The sequence below is a fragment of the Cyanistes caeruleus genome, chromosome 20, assembly GCF_971803275.1.
Source record: "Cyanistes caeruleus chromosome 20, bCyaCae1.hap1.1, whole genome shotgun sequence".
Lineage (NCBI taxonomy): Eukaryota > Metazoa > Chordata > Aves > Passeriformes > Paridae > Cyanistes > Cyanistes caeruleus.
In genome coordinates, this window is record NC_141720.1 from 8,720,744 (window position 1) to 8,745,269 (window position 24,526).

General features: G+C 49.1%; 2 protein-coding genes and 1 long non-coding RNA gene across 11 annotated transcripts in view; 2 read left to right on the forward strand and 1 right to left on the reverse strand.

Moving 5' to 3' along the window:
• The window catches only part of TTLL11 (tubulin tyrosine ligase like 11), a 39,993-nt gene extending 36,094 nt beyond the window's left edge, over nt 1-3,899 (reverse strand). For 8 of the 9 annotated variants that reach the window (XR_015278228.1, XR_015278229.1, XM_086858347.1 and 5 more), the window contains exon 1: nt 1,821-3,899. Coding sequence is in view for 7 of the 9 variants with exons in the window: in XM_086858347.1 (XP_086714473.1) it covers nt 1,821-2,753 (933 nt within the window). In the remaining 2 variants the exon portion in view is untranslated. The remainder of the gene's footprint in view (nt 1-1,820) is intronic. The other variant, XM_086858346.1, reaches the window with a different exon arrangement.
• A 5,302-nt stretch (nt 3,900-9,201) lies between these two features.
• LOC111937093 (carboxyl-terminal PDZ ligand of neuronal nitric oxide synthase protein-like) overlaps nt 9,202-24,526 on the forward strand; it is a 29,263-nt gene continuing 13,938 nt past the window's right edge. Inside the window, exons 1-2 of the mRNA XM_086858350.1 lie at nt 9,202-9,410; nt 13,077-13,148. Of these exons, the coding sequence (XP_086714476.1) occupies nt 9,306-9,410; nt 13,077-13,148 (177 nt within the window). The 5' untranslated portion in view covers nt 9,202-9,305. The remainder of the gene's footprint in view (nt 9,411-13,076; nt 13,149-24,526) is intronic.
• Nucleotides 9,841-10,411, forward strand: LOC111937157 (uncharacterized). Its single transcript, XR_002868462.2, has 2 exons — nt 9,841-9,920; nt 10,316-10,411. It is a non-coding gene; the product is annotated as an uncharacterized LOC111937157 (long non-coding RNA).

A 24,526-nucleotide genomic window follows, 5' to 3' on the forward strand; every position in this document is an offset into this window, starting at 1 on the left:
GACAGGGAACAAAGAGAGATGAAGTAAAGGCAGCAGCAATTGCTGTTGGGGGATGCAAAGCAGGAAGGAAAAAGCTGATTAATGCAGCACAGAGATTCATGAGAGGAACAAGAGCTTGTGAAACAAGTCAATTAGTAGGAAAGACTATCAAGTGCAAGGCAAATGCAAAACAGTGAAATCTCAGGAAACTATAAAGACAAAATTAACCACTAAGTGTGGCTCATTCCCAGCACAATCTGCAAGGCTAGCTGCTATCAGTGATCCAGAAACCCTCTCTGGAATGGCTCCCCGCCCTCAGAACATAAAACTTAACAGTAAGAACAGAGAAATTAAGTGTGAAGTGTCCCTGCTCTGCATGTCACTGCATAAAACATGGAGCAAGGCTGCTGACAGACACCCCACAGGTGCACTGAGGGCCAAGAGAGGTAAATGTAGCAGGTTTGAATTTCAAGGCTCTGGAATGTTGTATTTTGCTGTACAAGCAGGAGTTGAGAACTGGGGCGCTGGTGCAAAGAGGTTTTGAAATCCTGCCACTGGATTTAAATAACAACAATCTTGAAATAAAATTTTATGAAGTCAGAGAAGGAGAAAGTATTACTCTTCCTGACATGGAGCATACATATCCTTGTGGGATTAGGTATTCAAGACATTATGAATAAACATAGGCAACATTTACTGCCACCCAGTCCTCCAGAAAATTTGCAGTATTTAACTCTGAGGTCAGCAACAGCACAGAATATAGTGGCTACCCCAAGTGTGCACAGATTTTATCAGGTGCACAAAAATATCATCTTGGAAGTGGGAATCCAAAAGGCAGCTGTGTAAAGTGGAGTAGCTGTAGGTCAGAGATCACACAACTCTGTCCTAGCTCTGCACGTGAGAAACAGTTCATCCTCAGGTTTTATTCCTCCTTTTCCCTCCAACTTCCCCCTAAGAAATGGATTATAAATACCCTTTTTCTTACACAAGTTCCTTACAAAGCTCCTAGAAGCCACCTCAACTTCTATAAAACCATTTATAAAGCTGTTAGTGAAAGGAAATCTTTACAACTGGAGGATGATTTACCATCTATAGTAAGATATATCTAAGAAATCTCTCCAGGATTTAAATAAGGAGCTGCAAAGCATGAGTTCTGTGCCAGCTCCCCTATTGTCCTGATTCCAGTTCAGCACATACTGGCACTCACTGAAATCCTCACAAAGCAATGAGAAAACACATGACTCGAGCAGCAGGAGAAAAAAATAGCTTTTGCTGCTCTACATAAAGTAAATTAGCAGGCTAAAGCCCGTTATGTGTGCGTTATCAGCTGGCTTAACCCTGCAGCATTCATACACCGTGCTCTCTGACACGCCTTGGAGACCAGGGCAGCGGCTCTGCCGGGCCAGAACTTCCCGACCGTGGTCCCGAGCTGGGCCCGCGCATCCAAGCCCTGAGGGAAGGGAGGGAAGAAATGCAAATCCACACAACACGTCAAACGCTTCCCCATGGGAGCAGGTTTCTTTCTTGCCCTTTCCGTGATCAGTTTAACCTCGGAAACACAATACCCGATTACCCCTGTTCTGGTTTGCGTAACTGGCCGTGGCAGTCGTGATCATGAATCAAATCACGGAGCCGGCATCTGGTCAGAAATAGTCCCAGGGTCGGGGGAGCACAGCGGGTGCGAGGGCCTTAAAGAGGCAAGGGAGGAGGAGGAGGAGAATGGAGGAAGGCTTTGCCAGGGACAGACCCGAGGCAAGGGAGGGGAGTCTGAGCAGGACCGGCGCTAGGCCCGAGCAGGGATGGGGACGCGGCCCCGCAGGGTCCCGCTGGCGAGCGCTCACCTCCTTCCAGCGGAGCTGCCGCAGGCTGATTTTCAGGGCCTCCAGAGAGGTCTTGGCCTTGGAGCTGTCCACAGTGACCCCGGGCCCCCGGGTGCTCTTGCCCCCGCTGCGGCGGCCCGGGGCCCGCCGGGCGCTGCCCCGCACGGCCCGGCCGGCCGAGCCCTGCGCGCCGGCCTTGCACCGGCCCCGCTCCCGTTCCCGCTCCCGGCCGGGTGCTGCGGGCAGCGCCCCTTCGCCCGAGGGCGCCGCGGCGGGCGGGCCGTCCTGCGGGGCCTCAGCGGGCAGGGCTGGGGACCCCGGGGGCTCCTCCGCCTCGCGAGCCGGGTCTATCTCCGCCGGTCCCAGCCCGGCCGGCTCCATTCCCTCTGTCCCCATCTCCGCCGGTTCTATCCCTGCTGACCCCATCCCCACCGTCCCGAGCCCGGCCGGTTCTATCCCCTCCGTCCCCATCACCACCGGTTCTATCCCCTCTGTCCCCGTCCCCGCCGTCTCCAGCCCGGCCGGTTCCAGCCCGGCTGGCTCCATTGCCTCCGTCCCCATCCCCCCCGGTTCCATCCCCTCTGTCCCCGTCCCCTCCAGTTCTGTCCCCGCCGGTTCTATCCCCTCCATCCCCGTCCCCACCGGTTCTATCCCCTCTGTCCCTGTCCCCAGCCCGGCCGGCTCCATCCCGCCCCCGCTCCCCGCCCGTTGCCATGGCAGCGGCGCGGCCGGTGACCCGCTGGCCCCGCCCCGCCGCCGTGAGGCGCTGAGGCCGCCTCCGCCATTTTGGGATCGGGCAGAGGCCCCGCCCCGCGCAGTCCGAAATGGCCTCCGGAGCGGGGCGGGGCCGCCATGTTGGAAGCGGGCGAGGCCCCCCCGCCATGGCGGCCCCGCCTCAGGCCGGGCTGTGGGGCGGGCGCGGTGCCCGCCGTGCCTTTCGCCACCGACCCGCATCGAACAGCACCGAACAGCACCGAACAGCCCGGCCGGCCCAGACGCTCGGTTCGCTCCTCACCGATCGACGGAAAGGTTTTCATGTAGAGCGGGGCTCTCGCCGCCGTTACAAAGCGCTGCCTCTCACAAAAGGTGCTCCCGTGTGAGAGGCTCAGCTGCATCGATGCTGGGAGAGCCCCGTGTGCGGATTTTAAACACTCTTAGGCACAATAGGAAAATATAAAAGCGGCTTTTACACTGTCACTAATGGAATGAATAACCTTAAAAGCAGCTCCGTGATCAACCTGAGCAAGCTGGAAGGTTCCCTGCCTATGGCAGGGGGTTGGAACTATATCATATTTAACGTCCCTTCCCACCCAAAGGGAAAAAACTCTGACTCTATGGTACATGAATCCCTCCCGATATAGTTATGAGACAGTGAAGTGGAGAACACGTCAGTAAAGCGGCTTTGGAGCAAAACGCAGATTTGTGGAATTCGGGGAGCGCAGGGCTGTGGGCAGGCGGTGGCGCTGCGCCCTGGGAAATCCGGCCTGGATGCAGGAGGAGTTCGACACTTCGGGGGAAAAAACAGGAATAATCAGGGTTCTGTGTGAAGCAGCGATCACCAGAGTCGTGATCTGGAACAGGACTAAAACAGGATATCAGCAGAAATTAAACTACAGAAAAAAATTTAAAAATGCAGGAAAAGCTGGCACTGCCAGTTAGCTGCAAGATAAAATAATAAGGTCGTATCAAGACCCTTATTTTTTCTGTGCCTCACCAGTCTTCCATCATTTACCCTTGCAGGCAGCAAACGAATTAATTAGAGTTGTGTCTTGCAACGTGAAGTGACCAGGAAGGCTGAGGTCAGGTAGCTCGCTCTCGAGTGCTCTCATGTTGCTATTAAAAGATGTACATTATATTTTTATAGCTGTGACAGTGTTTAATTAAAAACTTGGGAGCGTTTCCATATTCCAGCAGGAGGTCAGAGGGGCTGGTAATGTTGGCAGGATGAGCTCTCTGGGTGGTGTCTTTTCCATGTCCATCACTGAAGGCACTTCCTTGGCTTCACCACCACCACCAGATCACAGAAATGTTTAGATTGGGAGGGACCTTAAAGATGATCTTGTTCCAAACCTCTTCCATGGGCAGGTGCAAAAAAGGAAAAAAAAATTAATGTTTTGCTTATGTTCAACATTTGCATAAAAAATCAGTCTTAAGAAAAGCAATTCAGAGACGTTGGAGTGTGATTCCAAGTGGTGACCTGACCCTGACTGTCCCTTATTTTACTGCCAGGCTCCCAGATGAATATTTTTAACACAGAGATTTATCCTCACCAATTTCAGCGGTGCTGAAAGAAAACCAGGGAAAGAGTTAAGATGGGCCAAAGCATTAAGATGCATTGTAGCATGGGAAATACCAAACAAAATGATTGCAAAGGGGAAATACTTTTATATCTAATTATCATATATTCACATTTCTTACAGGCTAATAACAGACTAGTTGTTCCTCTACCAGAGAAGCTGTAATAGATCCGATACCTGGTTTGCCTGTGTTGTGTGGATAAAACCTTCATTTCCTGTTGGGATAAATAGAGATGGGCTGCAGTGTGCAGCGTGGGGTCAGACTGCATGTGGCATTCGGGTACAGCAAGGTGGAGAGTAAAGTATAGGTTGGGCAGTAACGAGGCACAGGGTAATATAGAAGGAGAGCATATCCTGATGAATACAGCAAGCTGGATCTAGCAGCAGGAGAGAAATGGGAAACTTGAGATCATCTGTCTTCTGTGAGGAGAGGGGAAATTTAGTTACGGGGCACTCTTAAAAACACAAGGCTGTTTCCTGAGACCCTTGCTCAGAGGGAGTTGTTGATAAGAACAGACTGTTACTATCTTGTGATAATAAGTGAACAAGAATGTGGATTCCATCCAGGAGAACTGTAATATCCCTATGCTCTCATTAATTAAATTCAGGATATCAAAGATAACAGAGGTACTGGCCTAATTTTATGGGAGTGGGGAAGGATCCTGTTTGATTGTACAGCATTTTACCCATCTCTCAAGTCTAACAACTTCACTCTCATTTACCCAAAATCATCACTTACCTGACGAATTGTGTGTGCACAGGTAAGTGCCAGATCCAAGGAGGAATCCAGGAATAAAGCAGTTTACAGATGCAGCAAAGTGAGCAGTTTTCCATCACGACACCATGCTGATCCCAGCAGCTCATGCCGAGGGACTGTACTGCCCACCTGTGGTATATGGAATTCATGAGCTGGGCATGTCAACATGTCAAGCATATGAGGTTAACAAGTAACATTTTCCTTTACTGATATATTTTTCTTCTTCTAGTAAGCATTTTTGTTTCCAATTTGGGATCAACATTTTTAGCTTTTATGTAGCATCACAGGGACAATAACTGTATTCATTTCTATACTTTTCTTTTTTAAAAGTAGCCAAGACAAGAAAAACAAAGTAGCGTGTAATTTGCAAAAAGAACATACCATCTTTTTAAAATATAATATAAAACTGGCCTCTTGTCAGTGCCAAATTTGCAGAAATACTTCAGTATACCCTTTTGAAAAAGAACACATTCCTCAATCTATTGTTAAAAAAAAAAGTTATTCATGAAGTAACTCATGAACTCATGAACTATTCATCTGTGTCTGAAGTTAACAGTTCCTTTTGCAACGATGGTAAGTATCTCCTGTCAGTTGCTCTTTCACAAATCCATGAGAAAGCAATGCTCTATAAAATGAAAAGTCAGAAGAAAACAAATCCAGCAAATGGACTCCACTTGGAAAACGTCCATGGTGGAGTTATGCTTCAGCCTGCATTTAAATCCATACACATCACCCCGTGCTGCCCATGTTTATGTTCAACCACAGAAGATTTGTGGTTGACCTACATATGCAAACAAAACATTTGCTGCATATTTGGGGTGGGGGGATTTGCATGATAGAAGATGATGAAAATATGCATAATTGTAGATGACATTTTTCATTGCCAAGTCCTGCTGCACAGCCCTTTGGAGCTGGCCATGCATGAAAGAGGTTTGCAGTCCTGACGGGCAGATTGCCTGGCCGTGCTGCGGAGCTGAACCGCTGAGACATTGAGCTTCTGTTTCTTCTTGAGCAACACAAATCTGGTATAATCATCTCACCAAGCAGCCCCTGTGCTCGCAGAGGACACCTATGACACTTGCTGAGGGGGCTGAAACCATGAGTTAGTTCCACATGTCACCTCCGAGTTCACCTCGTGGCAGCTCAAGAGACTCAAAGGTTTTGTTTAGTTTTCTCGGTATTCTTAAAATCCCCAATGCACTGGGGAGTAACATCACATAACTTAGTCAACAGCAGCTGGTTTATCTGTTCTTGCCCCCACATCTCATCCCACATCAGTTTTTCTAGGAAGTCTCCTGGTGTGTTAGTACCCTGGAGGCTTTGCTCTAAAAATTCCACTAGCGCAAGTAAATATTAATAACGTTGATAAAGTGGCATGGCAAACCCAGATCCCTTGAGACAGTAAGCATGCACAGATCTCTCAGCTTTTATGTGTGCTATGGAAGTGCTCTCCTGTAACAGGTTTTGTCTGCCATTACTGGATGTCTGTCCGGTTGCTCTTCCTATGTCACATCTTATTTATCATTCAAAATCTCTGCAACTCTGCTGTGCAGAAATAAGTGCTTATAAGGGTTAGCAGGAAGGAGGAAAATTCCATGGCATCAAGGCCAGCTCTCCTCCTCTATCTGTGAAGGTGAGTTTGGAAAAATCTGACAGGATCAGACAGGAGCAAAAGCTCCTGTCCCACAAGCCAACCAAGGAACCAATTAAACACCCTGCCTGTAACACCCACTACCCAATTTACACTAATTCAAGGTCTCTTCAAAAGATGAACTTATGTAAGAAGAGAGACTTCCATGCAGAGTCCTGGGGAAGCAGAAATGTGCACCCATGTGAGAGAAAGAGAAGGAAGGAAATCTTGGGAGCTTGTGCCTGAGAAAGAAAGCTGATACAAACCTGGTCCCTGCAGAAACACTTGCAGCTCTGAGCCAAGAAGCTGTCTTGGGGCTTCACTCCTACTGTGTTCAGAGAAACGGGACTTTCTGAGTGCTTTGCACATCAAAGGAATAACTCGTTCAGTACCTCCATGTGATGCAAACACCCACCATGAGGTTTGGCCAACTGTTCAATGCTACTCAGGGTTTGTTTATACTAAATCCGTGACGATGTCCTGTGTAAATGCTTCATTCCACATATTTGCCCAGTTTCATTGTCCAGAAGAAAAGGCATACAGCTTTTTTACTTCCAGTGGAGTCAAAGAATTTTCTTTGCCCAACAAACAAGCTAGAAAATTAACAGCTTTTTAGGTTTAGCAGCCTTCAAATTCAATTCTTGAACACAGATCCAAACCATTAACCTCAGGAGATTTAAGCCCTATGAAAAGTTCACAGAAGTTCATGAACAGGGAGTATTAAACATCTCCATTCAATTGTGATCTAACAGAAACTGGCACTGCAAGCTTTATTAAATAACAGTTGCTTTCTTTTTCTCAGGATTCCCATGAGATATTTCTTTCCTCCTACCCAGAGGATTTTATAATCTCTGGGATACTGGAAAGCACCAGAATGGAATTAAAAAGACCATTCTCGTTATTTCATCCTGTTCTTTCTATCAGATTTAAAATTTTAACTCTCCCAAGTGAAGTCCATATGCACCCACATATATAGGAATGCTCTTGTGGCAATGAGAGGGTAATGAGGAGAAGCTTTGAGCAGCTCAGCACGATGGCAGGTTCCTGCATGCCTCAGCTGAAATGCAGTATTGCAGAATCAATGTAGACACTCACCAGTAGTGGCTGTGTTAGGTTTTTCCCCATATGAGTTGAGCTTTGCTGGCGTTAGCATCAAAGGAAGTATGAGCACAGCCTGACTGGGTGGCATCTCCTCCTCCTTGGGCTTAGGAGAACCAAAGACCTGAATGTTGCTCAGTCAGTCCAAGGACATTTGCACACAAAATCTATGTTGTTTATTCAGGTCAACAGATATTTTTTTAATCGTGATAGGTACAAGGTAAGAAAACAGCCATGAAATGTTCTAAGTACACACAAACCATCACCACAGACCACACAAAAAATCACCAACAAAGAACTAAACTGATGAATCTGCAGGCGAGATGTGTATCTAGAGGAGCATCTTGGACAGAAACCAACTGACAAAACCCATATTGAGTTATGCTGTATAAAAGCAGGATTAGCATAAAGTTGTGAATATTTAAATGAGAAGGTAATACAGTGCTATAGATTGGAAGGAAAGAAGTCTGTCTGGAAAGAGAAAAACTTCACAAAGACAGAAGGCTGACCACAGAACCCTCCCCAGAAAGAGCTGCTAATACCTCAAAATACTTGAACATGTAGGGTCATAGTCTGTGAACCAATATTAATTCCTTGGGCTTTTTCTCCCTCTCTTAATTAAAAGTTTCTGGATTCTTGGCTCTTGCCCATCTCCCACTGACTTACAAGGACTCAAAATGCCAAGAAGCTCAGGGTGATCACACTCCTGAGATGGATACTGGGAACTGTGCACTGTCTGCCTGTGGCCAAAGTTTTCTTTTTGGCTAATGCATAAGCCACATAAAAGGGGGCATCAAAAAACATTCAAACATCTGGCTGGGAGTTACTTTTATGACTCAAAAATTAATTTGGGGGAACTCAGATGAGATCCATTGGCACTCGTGTAACCCTCCACCCTTTGGATTTTACACAATTCACATTCCTGATCACTCCTGTAAATGGAGTGTGGCTGTACCAACAGACAGAGGACAAACCTTGGGCCTTGCCATCGAAGCTGAGCACATCTCATCCCTCACCTGTGCTGGTGCTCGCTGAGGAATGTCGTGTTCAGGTGTGCCAGAGTGGCATCCATGAGGGTTCACCTGGCCCTGGCAGTGCCTTGTCACTAAGACCAAGCTGTAAGGAAAGAACACCATGAGCACATGGGGTGCCACAAATCCTGAGAGCATTCTGGTGACACAGTGGGCATCGACTGCGTACCAGGATTCTGAGAGACGGCACGTGCTAATTTCTAACAGAGCTGTAAGTCACACTGACATGAGACACACATAATGTAGGTGACCACTCATTCGGGACAGCCCTTGGAGATATTTGCACGGATTGATGAGATCCCCTCTCAGTCTTCTCCAGACTAACCAGGCCCAGCTCCCGCAGCGTCCCCCCACAAGCGAGATGCTCCAGGCCCCTCATCATCTTCTGTCCGCCCAGCGGAGCATCCCGCCCGCCCGGGCCGGTGCCGGCGGTGGCTCCGCGGCGGGGCCGGGGCGGGGCGGCCGGGCAGGGCCGGGCGGCTCCCACCGCCCCCCGCATCACATGAGGGAACTTCGGGCCAATGGCGCCGCGGCGGGGCCGGGGCCCCGCTCGCTCCCGCGGACGCTCATTCAAAACGCGGCCGGGCTCGGGTGCCCGCAGCCCTGCACGGCGCCGGGGGCTCCGCGGGGCGGGCGCTGCCGGCCGCGATGCCCGGCGGGGCCGCGGGCTGAGGCGGCCGCCCGCCCGCCGCCATGCCGGTGAAGAACCGGTACAACCTGGTGGACGATGGCTGCGACTCCCGCGTCCCGCTGCACAACGAGGAGGCCTTTCAGCACGGCATCCACTTCCAGGCCAAGGTGAGCCCCGGGCGCGCTCCGCTCCGCAGCCCCTGGGCCGGGGGGCGCAGCCGGCGCCCCCCGCCTGTCGCAGCCCCGCGGCCCCCGCGCTCCGGGGCCTTGGCAGCGAACCCCCGGGAGGTTCCCCCTCCTTGGCTGTTGCAGAGAGGGCCCCGGGGTCTCTGCGGGCTCGGGGTCCCCTCGGGCTGGGCTCCGGTGCTGTCCGGCAGCCGCCGGTGTGGCACCCGCTGCCCGCGGGCCCATGGCCCCGTGGCCGGGCTCGCCGGGCCTCCCCAGCCCTGCCACGGTTATTCTTCAGCTCTGGAAGTGCCCCTGGGCCACGCTGAGGGAGTCTAAAGAAAACAGCAATCAATTATGAAAGCCTTACATTTAATTAGCACAATCAAACAGGTTCTTGCTCTTTTCCGAGTATCTTTGCAGCTGTGTAATCCTTAGGCGCTGCCTTGTGAGCTTCATTTGGAAACTGCTCTGGAATGACCCATCTTGACAGCACCGTGGATGCTGTTCCAGGTGCTCATCCCTGCCTGATTCAGTGCCTGTCCTGTCCCCCACCGGGCTGCCCTGTCCTGCCACGTCGGGGTGACAGCTCCCTATTCCCCTGGAAACTGGCAGACTGCTATGTGCTGCTCAAATAATAGTGCCTGACTCCAGCTGACCCTTTCCCTGCATGAAAAGCTGGACAGACAAGATCTGCAGCCTTCAGGCATCAGAAAGAAATACTGATATTGTCAGAAATCCCATATTGATCATGCAGAACAGCCTGGCAGCACAGCAGCACTCTCAGAAAGTGACTCCATTGGAACTGGCACGCTGTAGACAGCATGGGGAATGGGTTTATAATTCAGCTGACAAGAAGAATTGCATTTTGCTGGAGCAACTCACAGGCTCCCTTCCCCTCTTTGCAGGTGGCCTAACACAGATTAGAAATGGAATTCACGCCTGCTGTCTCCTGAGCTGGAAAGAAGGGGCATATACATTCCAATAAAGCTTTGAAATACGGATTTTGTGCCTCTTGGTTTTCCTGCTGAAAGAGCTGTAAGATTTAAGCAGGATACAGGATGAATCTGAATAGACAGCTAATCATGTATTTTAAAAATCTATCTTCCTTAGGGAAGAAAACATTTAATCTGTGATTTCTCTATTTAAATTAACATTTGCTCTGCTGCAGACTGTGCAGAGGAGAAGAAAAATTCTTAATTTGGTTTCTAAAAGATGAGAAGCAACTGTACCTTTAACTGAGTGAAACTGGCTTTTCAGATTGACAGCTCCAGGCATCCAGAGCTAGTGAGTGGATAACACCCTGTTAGGATGTGTGGGTCTGGGATGGGGTTTGCATTACCTTAGTAACATGCTTGCTCAGTTCTGCTTTACAGTCTGTCTCTTCCAATTATGCTGCTCATTGTGGGCACATCAGTCAGCTGCGACGCTGACAATGACAAGGCTGCAGCTGGCTGCAGGTGTCTCACACCAGGCAATCTTACTGACCACACTCACTCTCTAATCTCCACATTCCAAACTGCCTTCCTTCCCCTATAATCTTCAGGAGGTCAGTGCTGGGAGCTGCTCGTTTGGGCAGAGCTTTGTGTGCTGTTTCATGAGTTTCATGGCACTGTGTGGGAGCACAGGTACCCAAACTCTGCAGCCAGAGTTTGAAAGGATCTCCTCTAGCTCAGCACTCCCAGCTGTCCTGTTGCCCCAGTTAATTTGTCATTAGGAGCATGGCTTGCTCCCCACTGCAGCTCTGCTGCTGGCAGACAAAAGGCCAGCCAGCTGCAAGGAGCTCATCTGGATTAGCAGTGACTGCCCTGACAGACAGTAGGGCAGGGAAGGAGATCTGCACACCAGAGAGGCCACAGAGCACTGAAATACAGCTCTGCCCTCCCCAGCAGCCTGAGGGAAGCCCTGGCTCTGCTGCTCCCCTCCCTGCTGCCCTCAAGCTCTCGTGCTCTGAGCTTGGCTCTCCTGTGGTTTACCAAAGGCTATAGATGAACTTAACTGCTCTTAAAAATGCCATTTTGCAAAGGCATTTACAGAAGCAGTAGCAAAGCCAGATGACCTTTCAGATTGCTTGTGGTGTTTATTTCAAGGCAGGAGAAAAAGCAGTAAATACTGAGCCAGGAGAGCTCATCTCTGAAAGCCTTTTTAAGCAGACATTTTACAAGATAAAACCCATTGCAATCTGCAAGTAGTACAGTGGAGAAATAAATCCAGAACTATGTTAGTAACAGCAATACCTATGGGGCTATTCTGGGGAATTATTTTGTCTCCGTTCATATATATAATATCACCCTGAATATTTGCAGGGGCCTCCTGATTAGGTGCTCCTTTTCCTCTCCACAAGGGAACAATTTCCAAAAAACCAAAGTTTTGTAACCACACACTAAAATCCAGACACAGTTCATAAACCAAATGTTCCTGGGAGGGTCATTAAACTCTGTGAACTGCCCTCAGTCCCCACCACTAACAGCAGAGCTGGGCTGTGTTACCCTGAGGGAGCTGATGGACCCCACCAGCACCAAATCCAGCCCCTGTCCTCAGCTGCCAGGGCCGCTCCCAGCACATGCTGTCATCTCCCTCTCAGTGACATTCTCCCTGTCCTCACCAGCATGCCCTGGGCGTGCAGGTCTTCCCTCAGAGCTGCGCCACGGCACCTTACAGCGTCAGCAGCCTTTGCTCCCCACGCGCTGTGACTGTCCAGGACAGCGCGTTTTCCTCATTCCTGAGGCTGAGCTGGCAGCTTTGTGCCTCCTCCCCTGGGCAGTGCAGGGCACTCCTGTGCAGCTGTGCCACGTGTGCCGTCCCTGGTGCCACCGGGCAGCAGCTGCTGCCTCCTGCCAACAGGTACACGAGCAGGTTCTGCTTTGGCACACGAGGGGAGAGTACAGGCAGCACAGGAGGGAGAAATGCCAGCAGCAGGAAGCTGCCTGTGGCTGTTCCATGATAACCTGTGGATCATGTGCAGTGTGCTGCCATGCTGTTCAGGAGAACAGGCAGCTGTGGTGCAGGGGGAGAGGTGGAGGTGATGGGAACCTGCCATCTGCCGTGTCTCAGACCCCAGTAAGAGACCCTGCTAATATCACTGGCACAGACACTGGAATGCAGACACTCAATCCTGTGGTTAGGACTGCAGCTCCCTTAAGCAGGGTTGTAGGACACAGATTTGGGTGGGTTTACCAGGATTCTGCAGACAGCTGAGCTGGTCCAACCAAGCAGGCACAACAGTATGCAGAGGTCTGGGTGGTCCAGACTGAAAACTTAAGGTAGAATCACAAGGCTTTCCCAGGAAAGGTGTTTGTTGCACATCCTGGCAGCTTTACAGCTCTTATGTGCTTTTAGTTTTGAGCAGGTGTAGTAAGGAGGAACAAAGGATAGAAAGCCCTAGTTTCAGACACATGGGATCATGACTCAATTAGCAGCAGACATCGCCCTGCAAAGCACTGGTAAAGGCACATCCAGAACCTGAATGAGGTCAGAGCCTCACACCCAACCTCAGAAATCCCCAACTTGATAACATTATCTTTAACAGATATTCCTATCCTGTCCTGGGTCAAAGGGTTCTCCAAGCAAGGAGGGACTAAACAAATGAGAAATGCTGTCTGTTTTGAAGAAGCCCACACCATGAATTTGTGCATTACTGCACAGACATCTCACTGTTGTGTCTTTCAGTACATCGGCAGCTTGGATGTCCCCAGGCCCAACAGCCGCGTGGAGATTGTGGCAGCCATGAGAAGGATCCGGGTAAGTTCAGAAGAGCTGAGCCCCACACTGAGTTGAAGGTTACACTCCCTGGAGTGACTTGGTTGCAATCTACTGTTCTACATTCCCTCCAGCCCTTCCTATCTGGAGCTCAAATCTCAACCCAATCAGGTTTGCAACAAGCTTCTCCAGAAATTCCCAAGGCATCTTAGCATAGGCCCACGCTCTTTGCAAAGGGATCAGTTGTCAAAACCCAAACGCAGCCCCCTCTCCTGTGCTGAGCATTGGGCTTTTCCTTGAACCTAAGAGATTTATTTAGCCTGTTTGGAATTTTGTGTGCATGAAAAATAAGCTGGACACAATATGCTCCACAAAAGCATTTGAGTTCATTGACAGTTCCAAGTATATTGTGTTCTATATTGAAATATCAGTGTCCTGACAGGTATGATTGATGTAAATCTCATCTGACTAGACTGTGGATTCTGCTGCTCCTAGAATAATTTGCTGCTTTCCCCATGCTCCAATACAGTTTTACAGTTCCTGTTTCTTATCACCAAGCCTGCTCTCTTCCTGCTCTGCCCCTTTATTCTGCAGAGCAGCCTGTGAATGGTCCCCAGATTTAGCTGTGATTAGCAGGGCTGGGTGGCTTACATCTGCTTTGAGTATAACCAGTTCAAGTGCATCTCCCCCAAAAGGCAGTGCAGCTGTTGTGTCTGGCTGAAGTTTTGCAGGGGTCTTAATTCTGAGGCTCTTCATATGTCTCACATCAGCTGAAGCAAGTTAGAGAATCTTCCATTTAAAGCTTTGAAGGGATTATCCTATTTCCCCCCCTTCCCCCACAGTGTTTAACCATCTAATTTTCCTTTAGAATAGTGCTTTTTAAACTTAGCCTGTAACTGGCTGGGGAGCTGATGTATTCATCTCCAGCCAAGCTTAGAAATGACATTCCCTCCCTTTGCCTGCTCAGACTATTAGCACAGCTCTTGCTCAGAACACAGTGCAGCAGCAGTCTAAATTGCCTGGTTATTTATGGAACAGGTGAATATCTGTAGGAAGTAAAAGCAATAGGTGAAGACTACCAGGGCAGCTTAGGTGGTGGCATAATTATTGGCAATTTTTCATCTGAATCAATATTTATCATCAGATTTGACACTGCACTTCTGCTGATCTCTGACACCCCTGTAAGAAAAAGCAAACAGTATTTTAATACCACTTAAAATAAAGTGTCACACCTGCTTTTGCCACAGTGGTACCTAGCTCAGAGCTTTGGCAATGCAATAGTGTGCTTGAGGACCACAAGAAACATGTGAAAAACCCATTCTGCATTCCTGGGTGCTGTCACTTCATCTTGTCACACAGGATTTTTTAAGTAGGCATCCAGTAATCTATACTGAGTTTTTAATCTTGGAAGCCTATTCCAAAAAGGGAGGGCTTCCCTTTTCATGTGCACATTGTACAGCAGGATCTTATTCAGACACTTCCTGGCTGCTGAGCGGAAGATGCTCCTCTATTGAAGATAGTTAATTGGCACTGATCCTTAATTAGAGCATAAAGAATGAACTGGGAGGTCTTTGAAGAGAATTCTAGTGCACAGAGTACCCAACCTAGGAACTGAGGGAAGATGGGGGTTATTTATGTAGCGTTCATTTGCATGCAGAGGCCTTGTCTGTACTAGAGTTTTTTCCCATAGACTCTCAGCAGCACCAGTTACAACTGGGAGGAAACAGTGGAAGAAGCTCTTGGGGGAAATGAGTATTTTGCTCTTATGTTATTGTGAGTGGTAGTGCCTGTTTTTGCAGTGCAAGAGTGAGTAAGGTCCCACATCCCTGCCAAGTGTTGGCGGGGGCATGTCGTGGTGAAGCTTTCATCCTTTGTGCACTCCAGTGTTCCACTGGAATTCTCCACTGGAGCAGAAGAGAAAAGTCCTGCAGTACAAGCCCCAGCACAGCAGTCCCTGTGCTGCTCCCTGTACCATGGCAGGAGGTGGGAGCCATCCTGGCGCTGATGCAGCCGGCCCACGGCTCAGGAGGGCTCTTACTCACCACTTCTGCCACTCCAGAGCGAGCAGGGAGGAGGATGAGGAGTCACAGCTCTCTTTTCCAGGCTGTCAGAGCTGGTTACTCTGGTTACTCATCAGTAAATTGATACAAGCGCCAAAACTGCCTTGGGGGAAAAGTCTTCAGCTGCTGAGGACTCCAAGTGTCCTGAGAGGCTCATAAGGAAAGCAGCAACAGCAGGTGACGAGTCTGCTCCTTGGCATGTTCTGTGTTATGTGCTGGGCTCTTTTACCAGTTACACATGAATCATAGCAGGGATTCTGGATCAGTAGGATTCTCCATGCATAAGCAGAGCAGTCTGCCTGCAGACTTCAGGACATTACTCCCAGGGAGCCTCAAATAACAACTTTTAGCATTAGCCTGCTAAAAACGTGACCTGCTCTTCAGCAGTAGGTACTTGAGGTGCAGTCTCTTAGTAAAGCTTAAATCCATATTCTGGGCTGAATGGATGCTTGTAGAATTGCTAGCAATACTCCATTAGTCACACATTAGATCCCATTTCATAACAGACTGGAAAGCCTTGTCTCATCATGTTCTATGCTTCCACTGGAGAGAATGCAAATGCAGTAGGTAGAACAGGGAAGCTGCTGTTCTTAGCTTTCCATTATGCAGAGCTAGACAACTGTAAGTTTGCTAATCCTCCCAGTGGATTATTAGCTGCCTACAGCTGCCATGTTGTTATTATATGATCAGAGTTCAAGCTAATCCCTCTACCTCTTGCCCTGGCAGGGAAGGTGATGAAATGAGTTTGCAGCTTGGATAAATACACTGTACCCTGACAGGCACAGCAAGGGCCTGCTTAGGAAAGTCCAATTCATCACACAGCTCCAAGCACCCCGGGCAGGTGTTCCCCCACCTCCCAGGGAGCAGCATCTGCTGCCTGCAGCTGCCCAAGGCCATCCAGGTCTGGGTGTCTGGCAGCTCCCGTGCTCCGTCAGCGTTCTGGTGGAGCTGGCTTTCTGCTGGAGCACATCCCCCTGCAGGTATTGGAGCCTTCTCAGCACTCCAGGGAGTCTATGTACAAATCAAGATCTTTCCTCCTCACAATTCAAGCAGTAGCTAATGTGAAGATGGGTTTTGTAAAACACAAAGCACTTCCTTGAAGCTGCTGAGGTTGCTTGGAAAATGTTAGCTTGGGAGACCAGGGAATGGATGGCTTCAAGTGCAGGGTTATCATCACCACACGTCCTGCATGTATTCCCCAGAGCCAGCACTGACCAGAGCAGAAAGTCAGCTCCTCCCTTCCCAGAGCACCTCTATCTACCCTGAATCCAGCACCTCCCAGCCAGCTGAGCAGGCCTAGTGACATGCTGCTGTTTTGAGTGGTGAGTTGTACAAGGGCACAGCAGGGCTAAGTGACAAAGCCTGTCATCCCCACAGACAGCCTGCTGCCAGCAATTCTCCAAGACACTTGGTTTATCTACCTTTAAGGCACAGTTTCCCTGGAATTTGCACTGAAGAATATCCGAAGCCTACAAATTTCAGTTCTGTTTGGAAGGTTTAGCTTGGACCTAAGCAGGTATTGACACTCAGAAAGGAGCCAGATGTTCGATTATTTAATCATTCCATAAGGGAACAGCCAACTGGGTTTGTGCCCATCCAAACACCAGGATGAGCAAACAGGAGGCAGACATCCAGAGTAATATGTCTTCTGTTACCTCCACATTTCTTGGGCTTAATTTAATTGAAAAGCCTTTTTCCCCAGAGGCCAGTGTGCCAGAGAAACAGAAACATTTATAAATCTTGACGCAGGATACATGAGAAGTGCCTGAGCTCTCCTTGGAACGAGAACTGGGTTCTCACTTCAGCCTCCCTCTTATCCTGATCATTTGTGCTGCATCTTTGAGCAGAGCCTCAGCACTTTGCAGTTTCCCCACACGGTATTCGGGTGAGGAAGTGCAATCCAGCCACACCGTAAGTCAGACTGACTGCCAAGTATCAACTGGTAGTGTTGAAGTGTGACATGACAGCAATTTAAATCAGGATGAGTAAGTTGCAGATTTGTGAAGCAGAGGCACAGGGACAGCTGCAGAGAACCTGCCTCTGCACACCAGAGCTCCCAGTCCCAGAGCTGGGCTGGCTCACACAGCACCTTGCACTTAAAGCCTGCCAGGCTGTAAATTCCAGCAGTTCAGGAGCAAATACGGGCGTGATTTATCTGCTCTTCCTACAGAAGGAGAGGAAACCAGGTGGACAGCTGGCAGAGGGCAGGGAGCCCTCTCTAGTTTAATTTATTACTGTGTGATGGTTTCAGAGGTAGAGATGTTTCATGGGCTCGTCCATGAGATTGTTCTAGAACACAGTTCCCTCAGTTTTCCCAGGCAGGCAGCTTTCTCACTACAGTTCACCTAGAAAACTGCTGCATGGATTCCTCTGACATATTCTGCCTAAAAGCCCTTCCTGGGTTATTAAGCTCAGAGCTATGTTTTCCTGCCAGCTTCACGTTAATCTGAGCTGGAGTTGTGATCAGAACTAATAAAAGAGAGAAGCTGAACTCCCAGCTGATGGGTTGCTTGGTTAGTCTCTGCAGCCTTTCCCTCTACAATGAAGATATTTGGTCAGCTGTAGCTGAGGCACAGACTCAAACGTGGGAGTGCAAACTGTTGGAGCACTTGCCCTGGGGTACAGATCTCTGTAGCTGCATGCCAGGGGCTGTTGTTGTTGGGTGGGAGTTTGTTCTGCTGCAGTTCCTGGAGGGTTTTCCCTTTCAGCCTCTTTGGAAGAGCATCCAAACGCTCAGCTAATGATAGCCCTGGGCTGTGACAGACAACAATCCTAGTATCTTAAAATATTTCAGCAGCCTCAGACTGCTGGGGTGGACCTTTCTTTAGTTCTCAGAACACCATGCACCTTCCTTTCATTTACAGGAAGGTGCAGGAGAAACAGATGACAGTTCTGACAAGGTTAGAGTATGAAACACAGGCATCTCTTCCTCCTTCTCCCCCACACTAGGAAGACACTGTATCCACCCCAGAGTATGCTCCAAGAGAGCATCATTTTCTAGGATATCTTATATAGAACCATGTTTACCCTGCTAAGTGTTAGACACAGCCTATGGCCCCCAGGAGAGAGCTGTGGTTAAAGACAGCCAAACCAATATACACAAGCATGTACAAACTTGCTCTGGCACCTTCTGCACAATGTCTGGTGTCAATTCTGATTCTTCTCCAAAGCAGAGGTCTAAGAAAAGCTCCTGCAGCTTCACACAGGCACTACGTGATCATCCCACAGGGCTGCTCAGCTACAGGTCCCAAAAACACCAGTTACCCTCAGGGTCCCATCCATTAGACCAGGCATCTGAACCAGTTTAAGGTTCCTACCACACAAGATTAAGCTAATTGGGTTTACCTTTCCAGGCCCTGGCAAAATACAGCAAGTGTTTTCAGGATAGTAATTAAATGTTAATTGCAGCTAAGTTTAGCCCTAATGCCTCATTAGTTTGTTTTCCTCTGTTTGTTGCATCTATAGCAGTCTCCTGCACAGGGATGGGGATCAGGCTGGGCTTCCCAGGAGGCAGGAGTCCCACCATGTGCTCTGAGGGTCTCTGAGCCTTGCCAGAAAACTCTTACCTGCTCCTGCCCAGGGCAGGCAGTACCAAAACGACCGCGTTCAATGCACAGCTCTACTAAAAAGCATTTTACTGCTCCACATTGCAAATAGCCCCCAGGTTTGGTTCCCACTGACTGTTTCCTGCTCTTCAGGAAGATAAAGGATGACAGTGATGCCACCTTACCTTAAGGGATGACAGACACCCTATGGGTCTTACCTTTGTGCAGCACAGGATGCTGAAGGAGGTGAGCCCTCTGGCAGAATGTCTGGCAAGAATCCATTTCCCCAGGCAAAACAAGTGGCTTCAGCTTGGGACTGCAGGAGCTGCAACCTCCCAGGCACTGCTCCTCACCCTGCTCCCATCCCACCTCCAGGCAGGGCTTCCTGCCCTGCCATTCCCCCTTCCCAGTCTGCCCTGCAGCACCAATTAGCCAAAACACCAGGTGAGATGTCCCTGAGATCCCTTGCCATGAAGACCCCAGGAAAGGAAAGGCTGGGTTGGGAAGGGTGGGTGATGCAGGTACAGCTCCTTAGGCCTCTCTGCATGTGTTCTCTGGTCCACAGTCACCTTGGCAGCCTCTGGTGTGCTCATGCACATGCTGCTTTCCCAGCCTTACAAAAGACGAATTTAAAATGTGGAAGCTGGCTTTCTAGAATAATTGAGTCTGCCTTGTCTCAGACAAACCCAAGCTTGTTTCACCCATTTTCTGCTGTTGGTATTATCTTAAAACAAAGGGAAGAAGCTCTTAATGAGCTGTTTCTGCAGTGGCATCATGCACAGTGTTTCTAGGCAGCATTGTGTGACTGTAGTGGAGAACTGACTGCTCTGCTTGTGTGTCTTTAGTGGGAGGAGAGGAAAAAACACCTCTGAGATTACACAAGAATCCAACCTTCTGCTCACTGCTTAGGGGGGGTCTCACTGTGCATTGGAGCTGCCCCACTGACTTAGAAACTCCTGCAGATTTCCACCTTGCTCATCTCCAACCCTAAATCACCTCTGGACTTCCTGCCACAGAATAATTAGTTACCTTCTGTCACTTAACCTCTGAGCTGAAACGAGTGGGGACTGGTCAAGCTGTGGATACAGGCCACTGTGCCAGAAGACAGCCGAGAGCTTTTTCAGTAGCCACGTGCTGTGACCCAGTTTTTGAGGAGTGGCCGGTGACTAGAGATGCTTCACTTCTTCCACCCTGCTCAGAGTGCACGGTGCAGGGTTGATAACAGATGGGTGGAGGGATCAGTCAGTGAAATGTGTCATCTCCAGGCAACGACGACCTTTAGTGCCTTCCCCAGAGCCCTCAGAACTCCATTGCTTCTCCAGCGAGGGGGTGGAACCAGTCAGGCACATTAATTCTGTTTTGCATAAGAGTCATGGTGGATTGGAGTTTAGTTGAAGGCTAATAAAAGCAGCATTTAAATGGATAAAAGCTAAATTTAAATGTTAGTGCTAAATAGAATAAGACAGAGCTTTTTGTCTGATGCTGAATCTTGGCAATGAAGCAGGTACCTTTTAATTGTAAAATAAAGTGGCTTTAACAGTATTATCATTATATTACTGAAGCATTTAATTTTACTAGCTAAAATATCACTGTATGAGATCTCTGCAAAGCTTTTATCTAGTTTGAAATAAAGAGACTTTTTCACCAATTATGTTACTGGTTGTAGACTATTACAGAGATGAAATATAATGGCTTTCAAATTACATTCTGGTGAAGAACACTCAGCCACTACTCAAAGCTGCTTCTTTGTTGGTGCCTGAAAAAATGTAATTGAGAAGGTAACCAGAGTGTAGAGAGAACATTGGATTGGTTACAAGGAGCTGCCTAAATGTGAGTGACAACTGCAGGGGCAGAGAGCTGGGGCTGCCCATGGCGTGGAGCAGAGACCCTCCTTGTGCAGCCAAACAAGTGCAGGGGTGGATTTCCACCAGAGCAGGCTGATGTGTTTCAGGAGCAAAACAGAATAGCCCATGGAGATATAAACACTTAAATCTGTCCCATGAGTCTCTCTCTGTGCTGAGAAAAACCTGAAAAAACATCAGCCCGTGGCTAAAGTGTAATTCTCATGCTTTGTCTGAGTCTCTGGTTCTCAGGCTGGGTCTGTGCTGGACACAGGAGGAAGGCCAGACCCAGTGCACAGCAGTGGGTGCCCCTGTCGATGTTGTCTTGATTTTGTCACATGCAAGGGCCCTTTGTACTTCATTGATCAGTGTTCTGAGGAGAGGGACCCTGAGGGACTGTGACCACAAAGCCAAATTCAGCCCAGTAAAATAAGATTTGCTAACAATAGCTTTGTTCTATGCTTGCTTTCTTCAATCTGCTTTTGCTCTGTAGTAAATGAGGCCTGAAGGCAGACAGAATCTGTGCTACTTTACATAGTACTTTGACAAGATACTTCATGTTTTGACCAAATAACAGTGTGATAAATCTATAGCATAAAAGTCTTGAATGGGTCCCTGGAAGGAAGGATGCTTTGATGAGGGAGCAGGGATTTTTTTAAAGGCATTATGGAATGGTTTTCTTTATTTCCTGCAGCAGAGATTAGACATTATTTAAATGTCCTTTCCCTGGACCAGATGGGTTACTTGGACTAATTGGCAGCCGCCTGACAGCTTTCAGGACACCTGAGTCACTTCCCACTTCCTCCATCCTTCTGTCACTGCTCCTGCAGAGATCCTGCCTGGGTAGATCTGCTGGAGGGCAGGATGTGGCCCTGTGCACTGAGGGAGTATCCCAGGCCAGGGTCCCAAATCACCCTGCTCCCTGCACAGCCAGGTCCAATGTACTCCCTGAAATCCCACCAAACCCTCTGAGCTCCAGGCTTCTCTTCCTAAAAATCAAATTATTTGTGTCAGATGAAGAAGAGCAGAGGGACATGTTGAAGCCAGATGCAGTGTGGTGGAATATGAGGCAGTCACAGCTGCATCAGGAGGGTGTAATGCACATGGGTGCTCTTCAGGCTCAAATGCCACCTGCCACCTGTGGAGTGTCCTTTACCTGCTGCAGAGCCACACATGGCTCATTGGAGCACTAAAGGTTCAGTGATCCCCAGCACCATGGACCTGCTCAGTCCTGCTGCAGCCTGTGCTCCTGCTGTTAATGATTACAGGGTATAAACTTCCATCTCAGGCACATTTTCTCTTATTTTCATGTTGTTGCCCCCCAGGGCAATGCTGGGCTCCTGCTTGTCTCGTTTCCTTGAATCCCAGCTGGTGGCAGGAGCTGGGGCAGGGGACTCTGTTTGGGGTTAATCACTGACCTGTGTGTGAGCAGCATTGTTGTCCACAGCTTCACATCTCCTGCTGACACCACTGCAAGCCCAGGGACACTGGGAACAGCACTGGGGAGAGAGAGGAGCCTGTGATGTTCTGGTACAGTTTTGGTGACAAGACCTCAGTGATAATAAATACTGAGAGCATAAAACCCTCTTTTTCCATAATTTCCATATCTAAATCCAGGCTTTTTTTCTCATCATGATTCACTAATCTCAGTAGCTCCCCTGAGGCTAATCGAGTCCTTGAACTGCTTAATATTCTGGAGTTTTGGAAATGACACAATTAGACTTGAATTTTCTTTCTCTTACAGTAGCAGTCTTGTTTCCAAATTTGAGTGAAGTTTCATGGACAATTTGAGGAGAACCTTCCTTTAAATTTAGGAACTGCAGTTTTATTAGCACTCAATAATTTCTAAGCAAGGCCCATTTGGAGAGAAGCAGTGTGGGAGCTGTGCCTGGCTCTGCTCAGGGCTGCACATCTGGGTAATACTCAGGCCAGCCTGGCAGGAGAGGGGTGAGCTCCCTTCTGTCTTCATTTCTTCTCCAGGAATGCTCATTCCCAAGAGTTTGTGGGCAGATTACAAAAGACATTTGTGCCACCGAGATTCTGATGTCAATGGGAATTAGGAATTGGGAGCTCTCCTAGCAGTTGCATCTGAGCATTGGGCCTGACTGCTGATTTTCCTAAGGAAGCAGGATCTGTCAGTACTGCATGCCAAGCCTTTACCAACAGATCTGACACACAGCCCTGTGGCCCTGTGCTGCTGACCCCCTCCAAGCTCAATGGCCTGTTCCTGGCTGGAATTGCTGCACTGTTGCTGCTCACAGATGCAAACACATCCTTTCAGTGCGGCGCCTGGAAGTCAACTATAAGTCACTGGGTTGTCTGTAAGAAATGTTTTCTCAAGTGGAACTGCTGGAGATCGATAGAATTAACAGCTACACAGAAAAAGTCTCCTTGCCTGGCAATAAAGCAGATTATTTCTGTCCCTGAGTGTATAGCAAGGCTGTTCACGGGAGTTGCTGGCACTGGAGGTGTAGAAAGGTTCAGCTGCACCCAGGGCTTGAGCTAACAAAGAGCTCTTTGCCCTGCAGGAGAGCAAAGATGAATTGCACCTAGCAAAGGAGTCCTGAAGCCTGGTCTGCACACAGCAGCACACTCAGCATTCCCCCATTGTCATGCTGGTCTAGTTTGTAATCAAGTGCTGGTTCTGAATGCAAATGGAGATCAAGCCTTCATTCTAGCTTGGATTCTGCTTGCTGAAAGATAAAGGTGCCAAGTCCAGCTTCCTGACTCTGCTGTGGATATGCAAAGAAAATGCTAATTTCCCTACTAGGTGGCTAGGAGAAATGGCAAGACACAGAGCTGGAGGACAGCACCCAAGATGCACATGGGGTGTGATAGCCAGGAATAGTCTGGAAGCCAGGGAATGTTTCCTCCCTGCAGCATTTACACAGAGCAGGTGTTAGTCATGCAGATGTAGCTTCTCCAGATTCTCAACAGCAAACTAGATTGCTTCTTCTCCTTTGGGTAGGTATCCACCCTGAGAGGACATGCTGAGCACCCTGAAGTCACTGAGGCTTTCAGGAGGAGGCTGCAGAGCAGCAGTGCTGGAAATGGAGAACCCCAGCAGGTCACGCCTGGCCCTCTTGGGAGCTGGGGCTGGGTTGGTTTGGTTCAGGTTGAACACGTGGGCACTTCCCTGCCTCTCCCTCTGAACCTCCCCTGGCTGCCCCAGGTCTCAGGAGCACTGACACTCCCTCTCCATCCCTGCACTCAGAGCATAGCTCCCAGCCTGCTCTGGCTGCCTTCATCTCTGACTGCCATCCCCCTTCCCTTGGACTACCGGCACTAAAATAGCATCCTTACATAAACACAAAGTCTTGCATTATTTAGAGGCCTAAAATCCCAGTACCTGCCTTTGTCAGAGCCTTGGCATGGCAATGGGATTAGGTTGTCTCCCCATCTCTGTACCATGCTGGTGAGTCCCTGCCAGGACCCTCAGTAAGGCCCTGCCCCACACTCTGCAGTGGTGGGCTCTGCCTGGCTCCCATGGCTGCAAACTGCTCGTGGGCTGAACAATGCTCTGCTCTCCTGAAGAACAGCATCACAAACACACCTCTGAAAAGCCACAGAAGAACAAAATTGGCTTTCTATTCTCTCTCCAAACAAGCCATAAACACCAACTCAGAGAGACACAGCAAAGCAGCCCTGTTACTCACCCCTGCTCCATCTCTCCCTCCTGTTTCTGAGGACACCGGCTCCTCTTTTCCCCCTCTGCACAGCCTATCCAAAATACCAGCAAATGAGCCAGGAGCATCTCCCCTGCCATGGCCTGTCAGGCTCATGGAGAGGGGTGGCTAGGGACTGAAAGTACAGCAGGAATTTTGGAGCAGGCAGCAGAAGTCCTCAGTTGCCTCCTGCTCCTGTCTGTACAAGCAGTATCTGGTGGCCTGGCCCTGCCAGTGAGGTGCTGGGTAGCTGTCACTTGGCAGGGGCTGGCTGTAACCAGAACAACTGAATGAATGAAGTAGAAAATG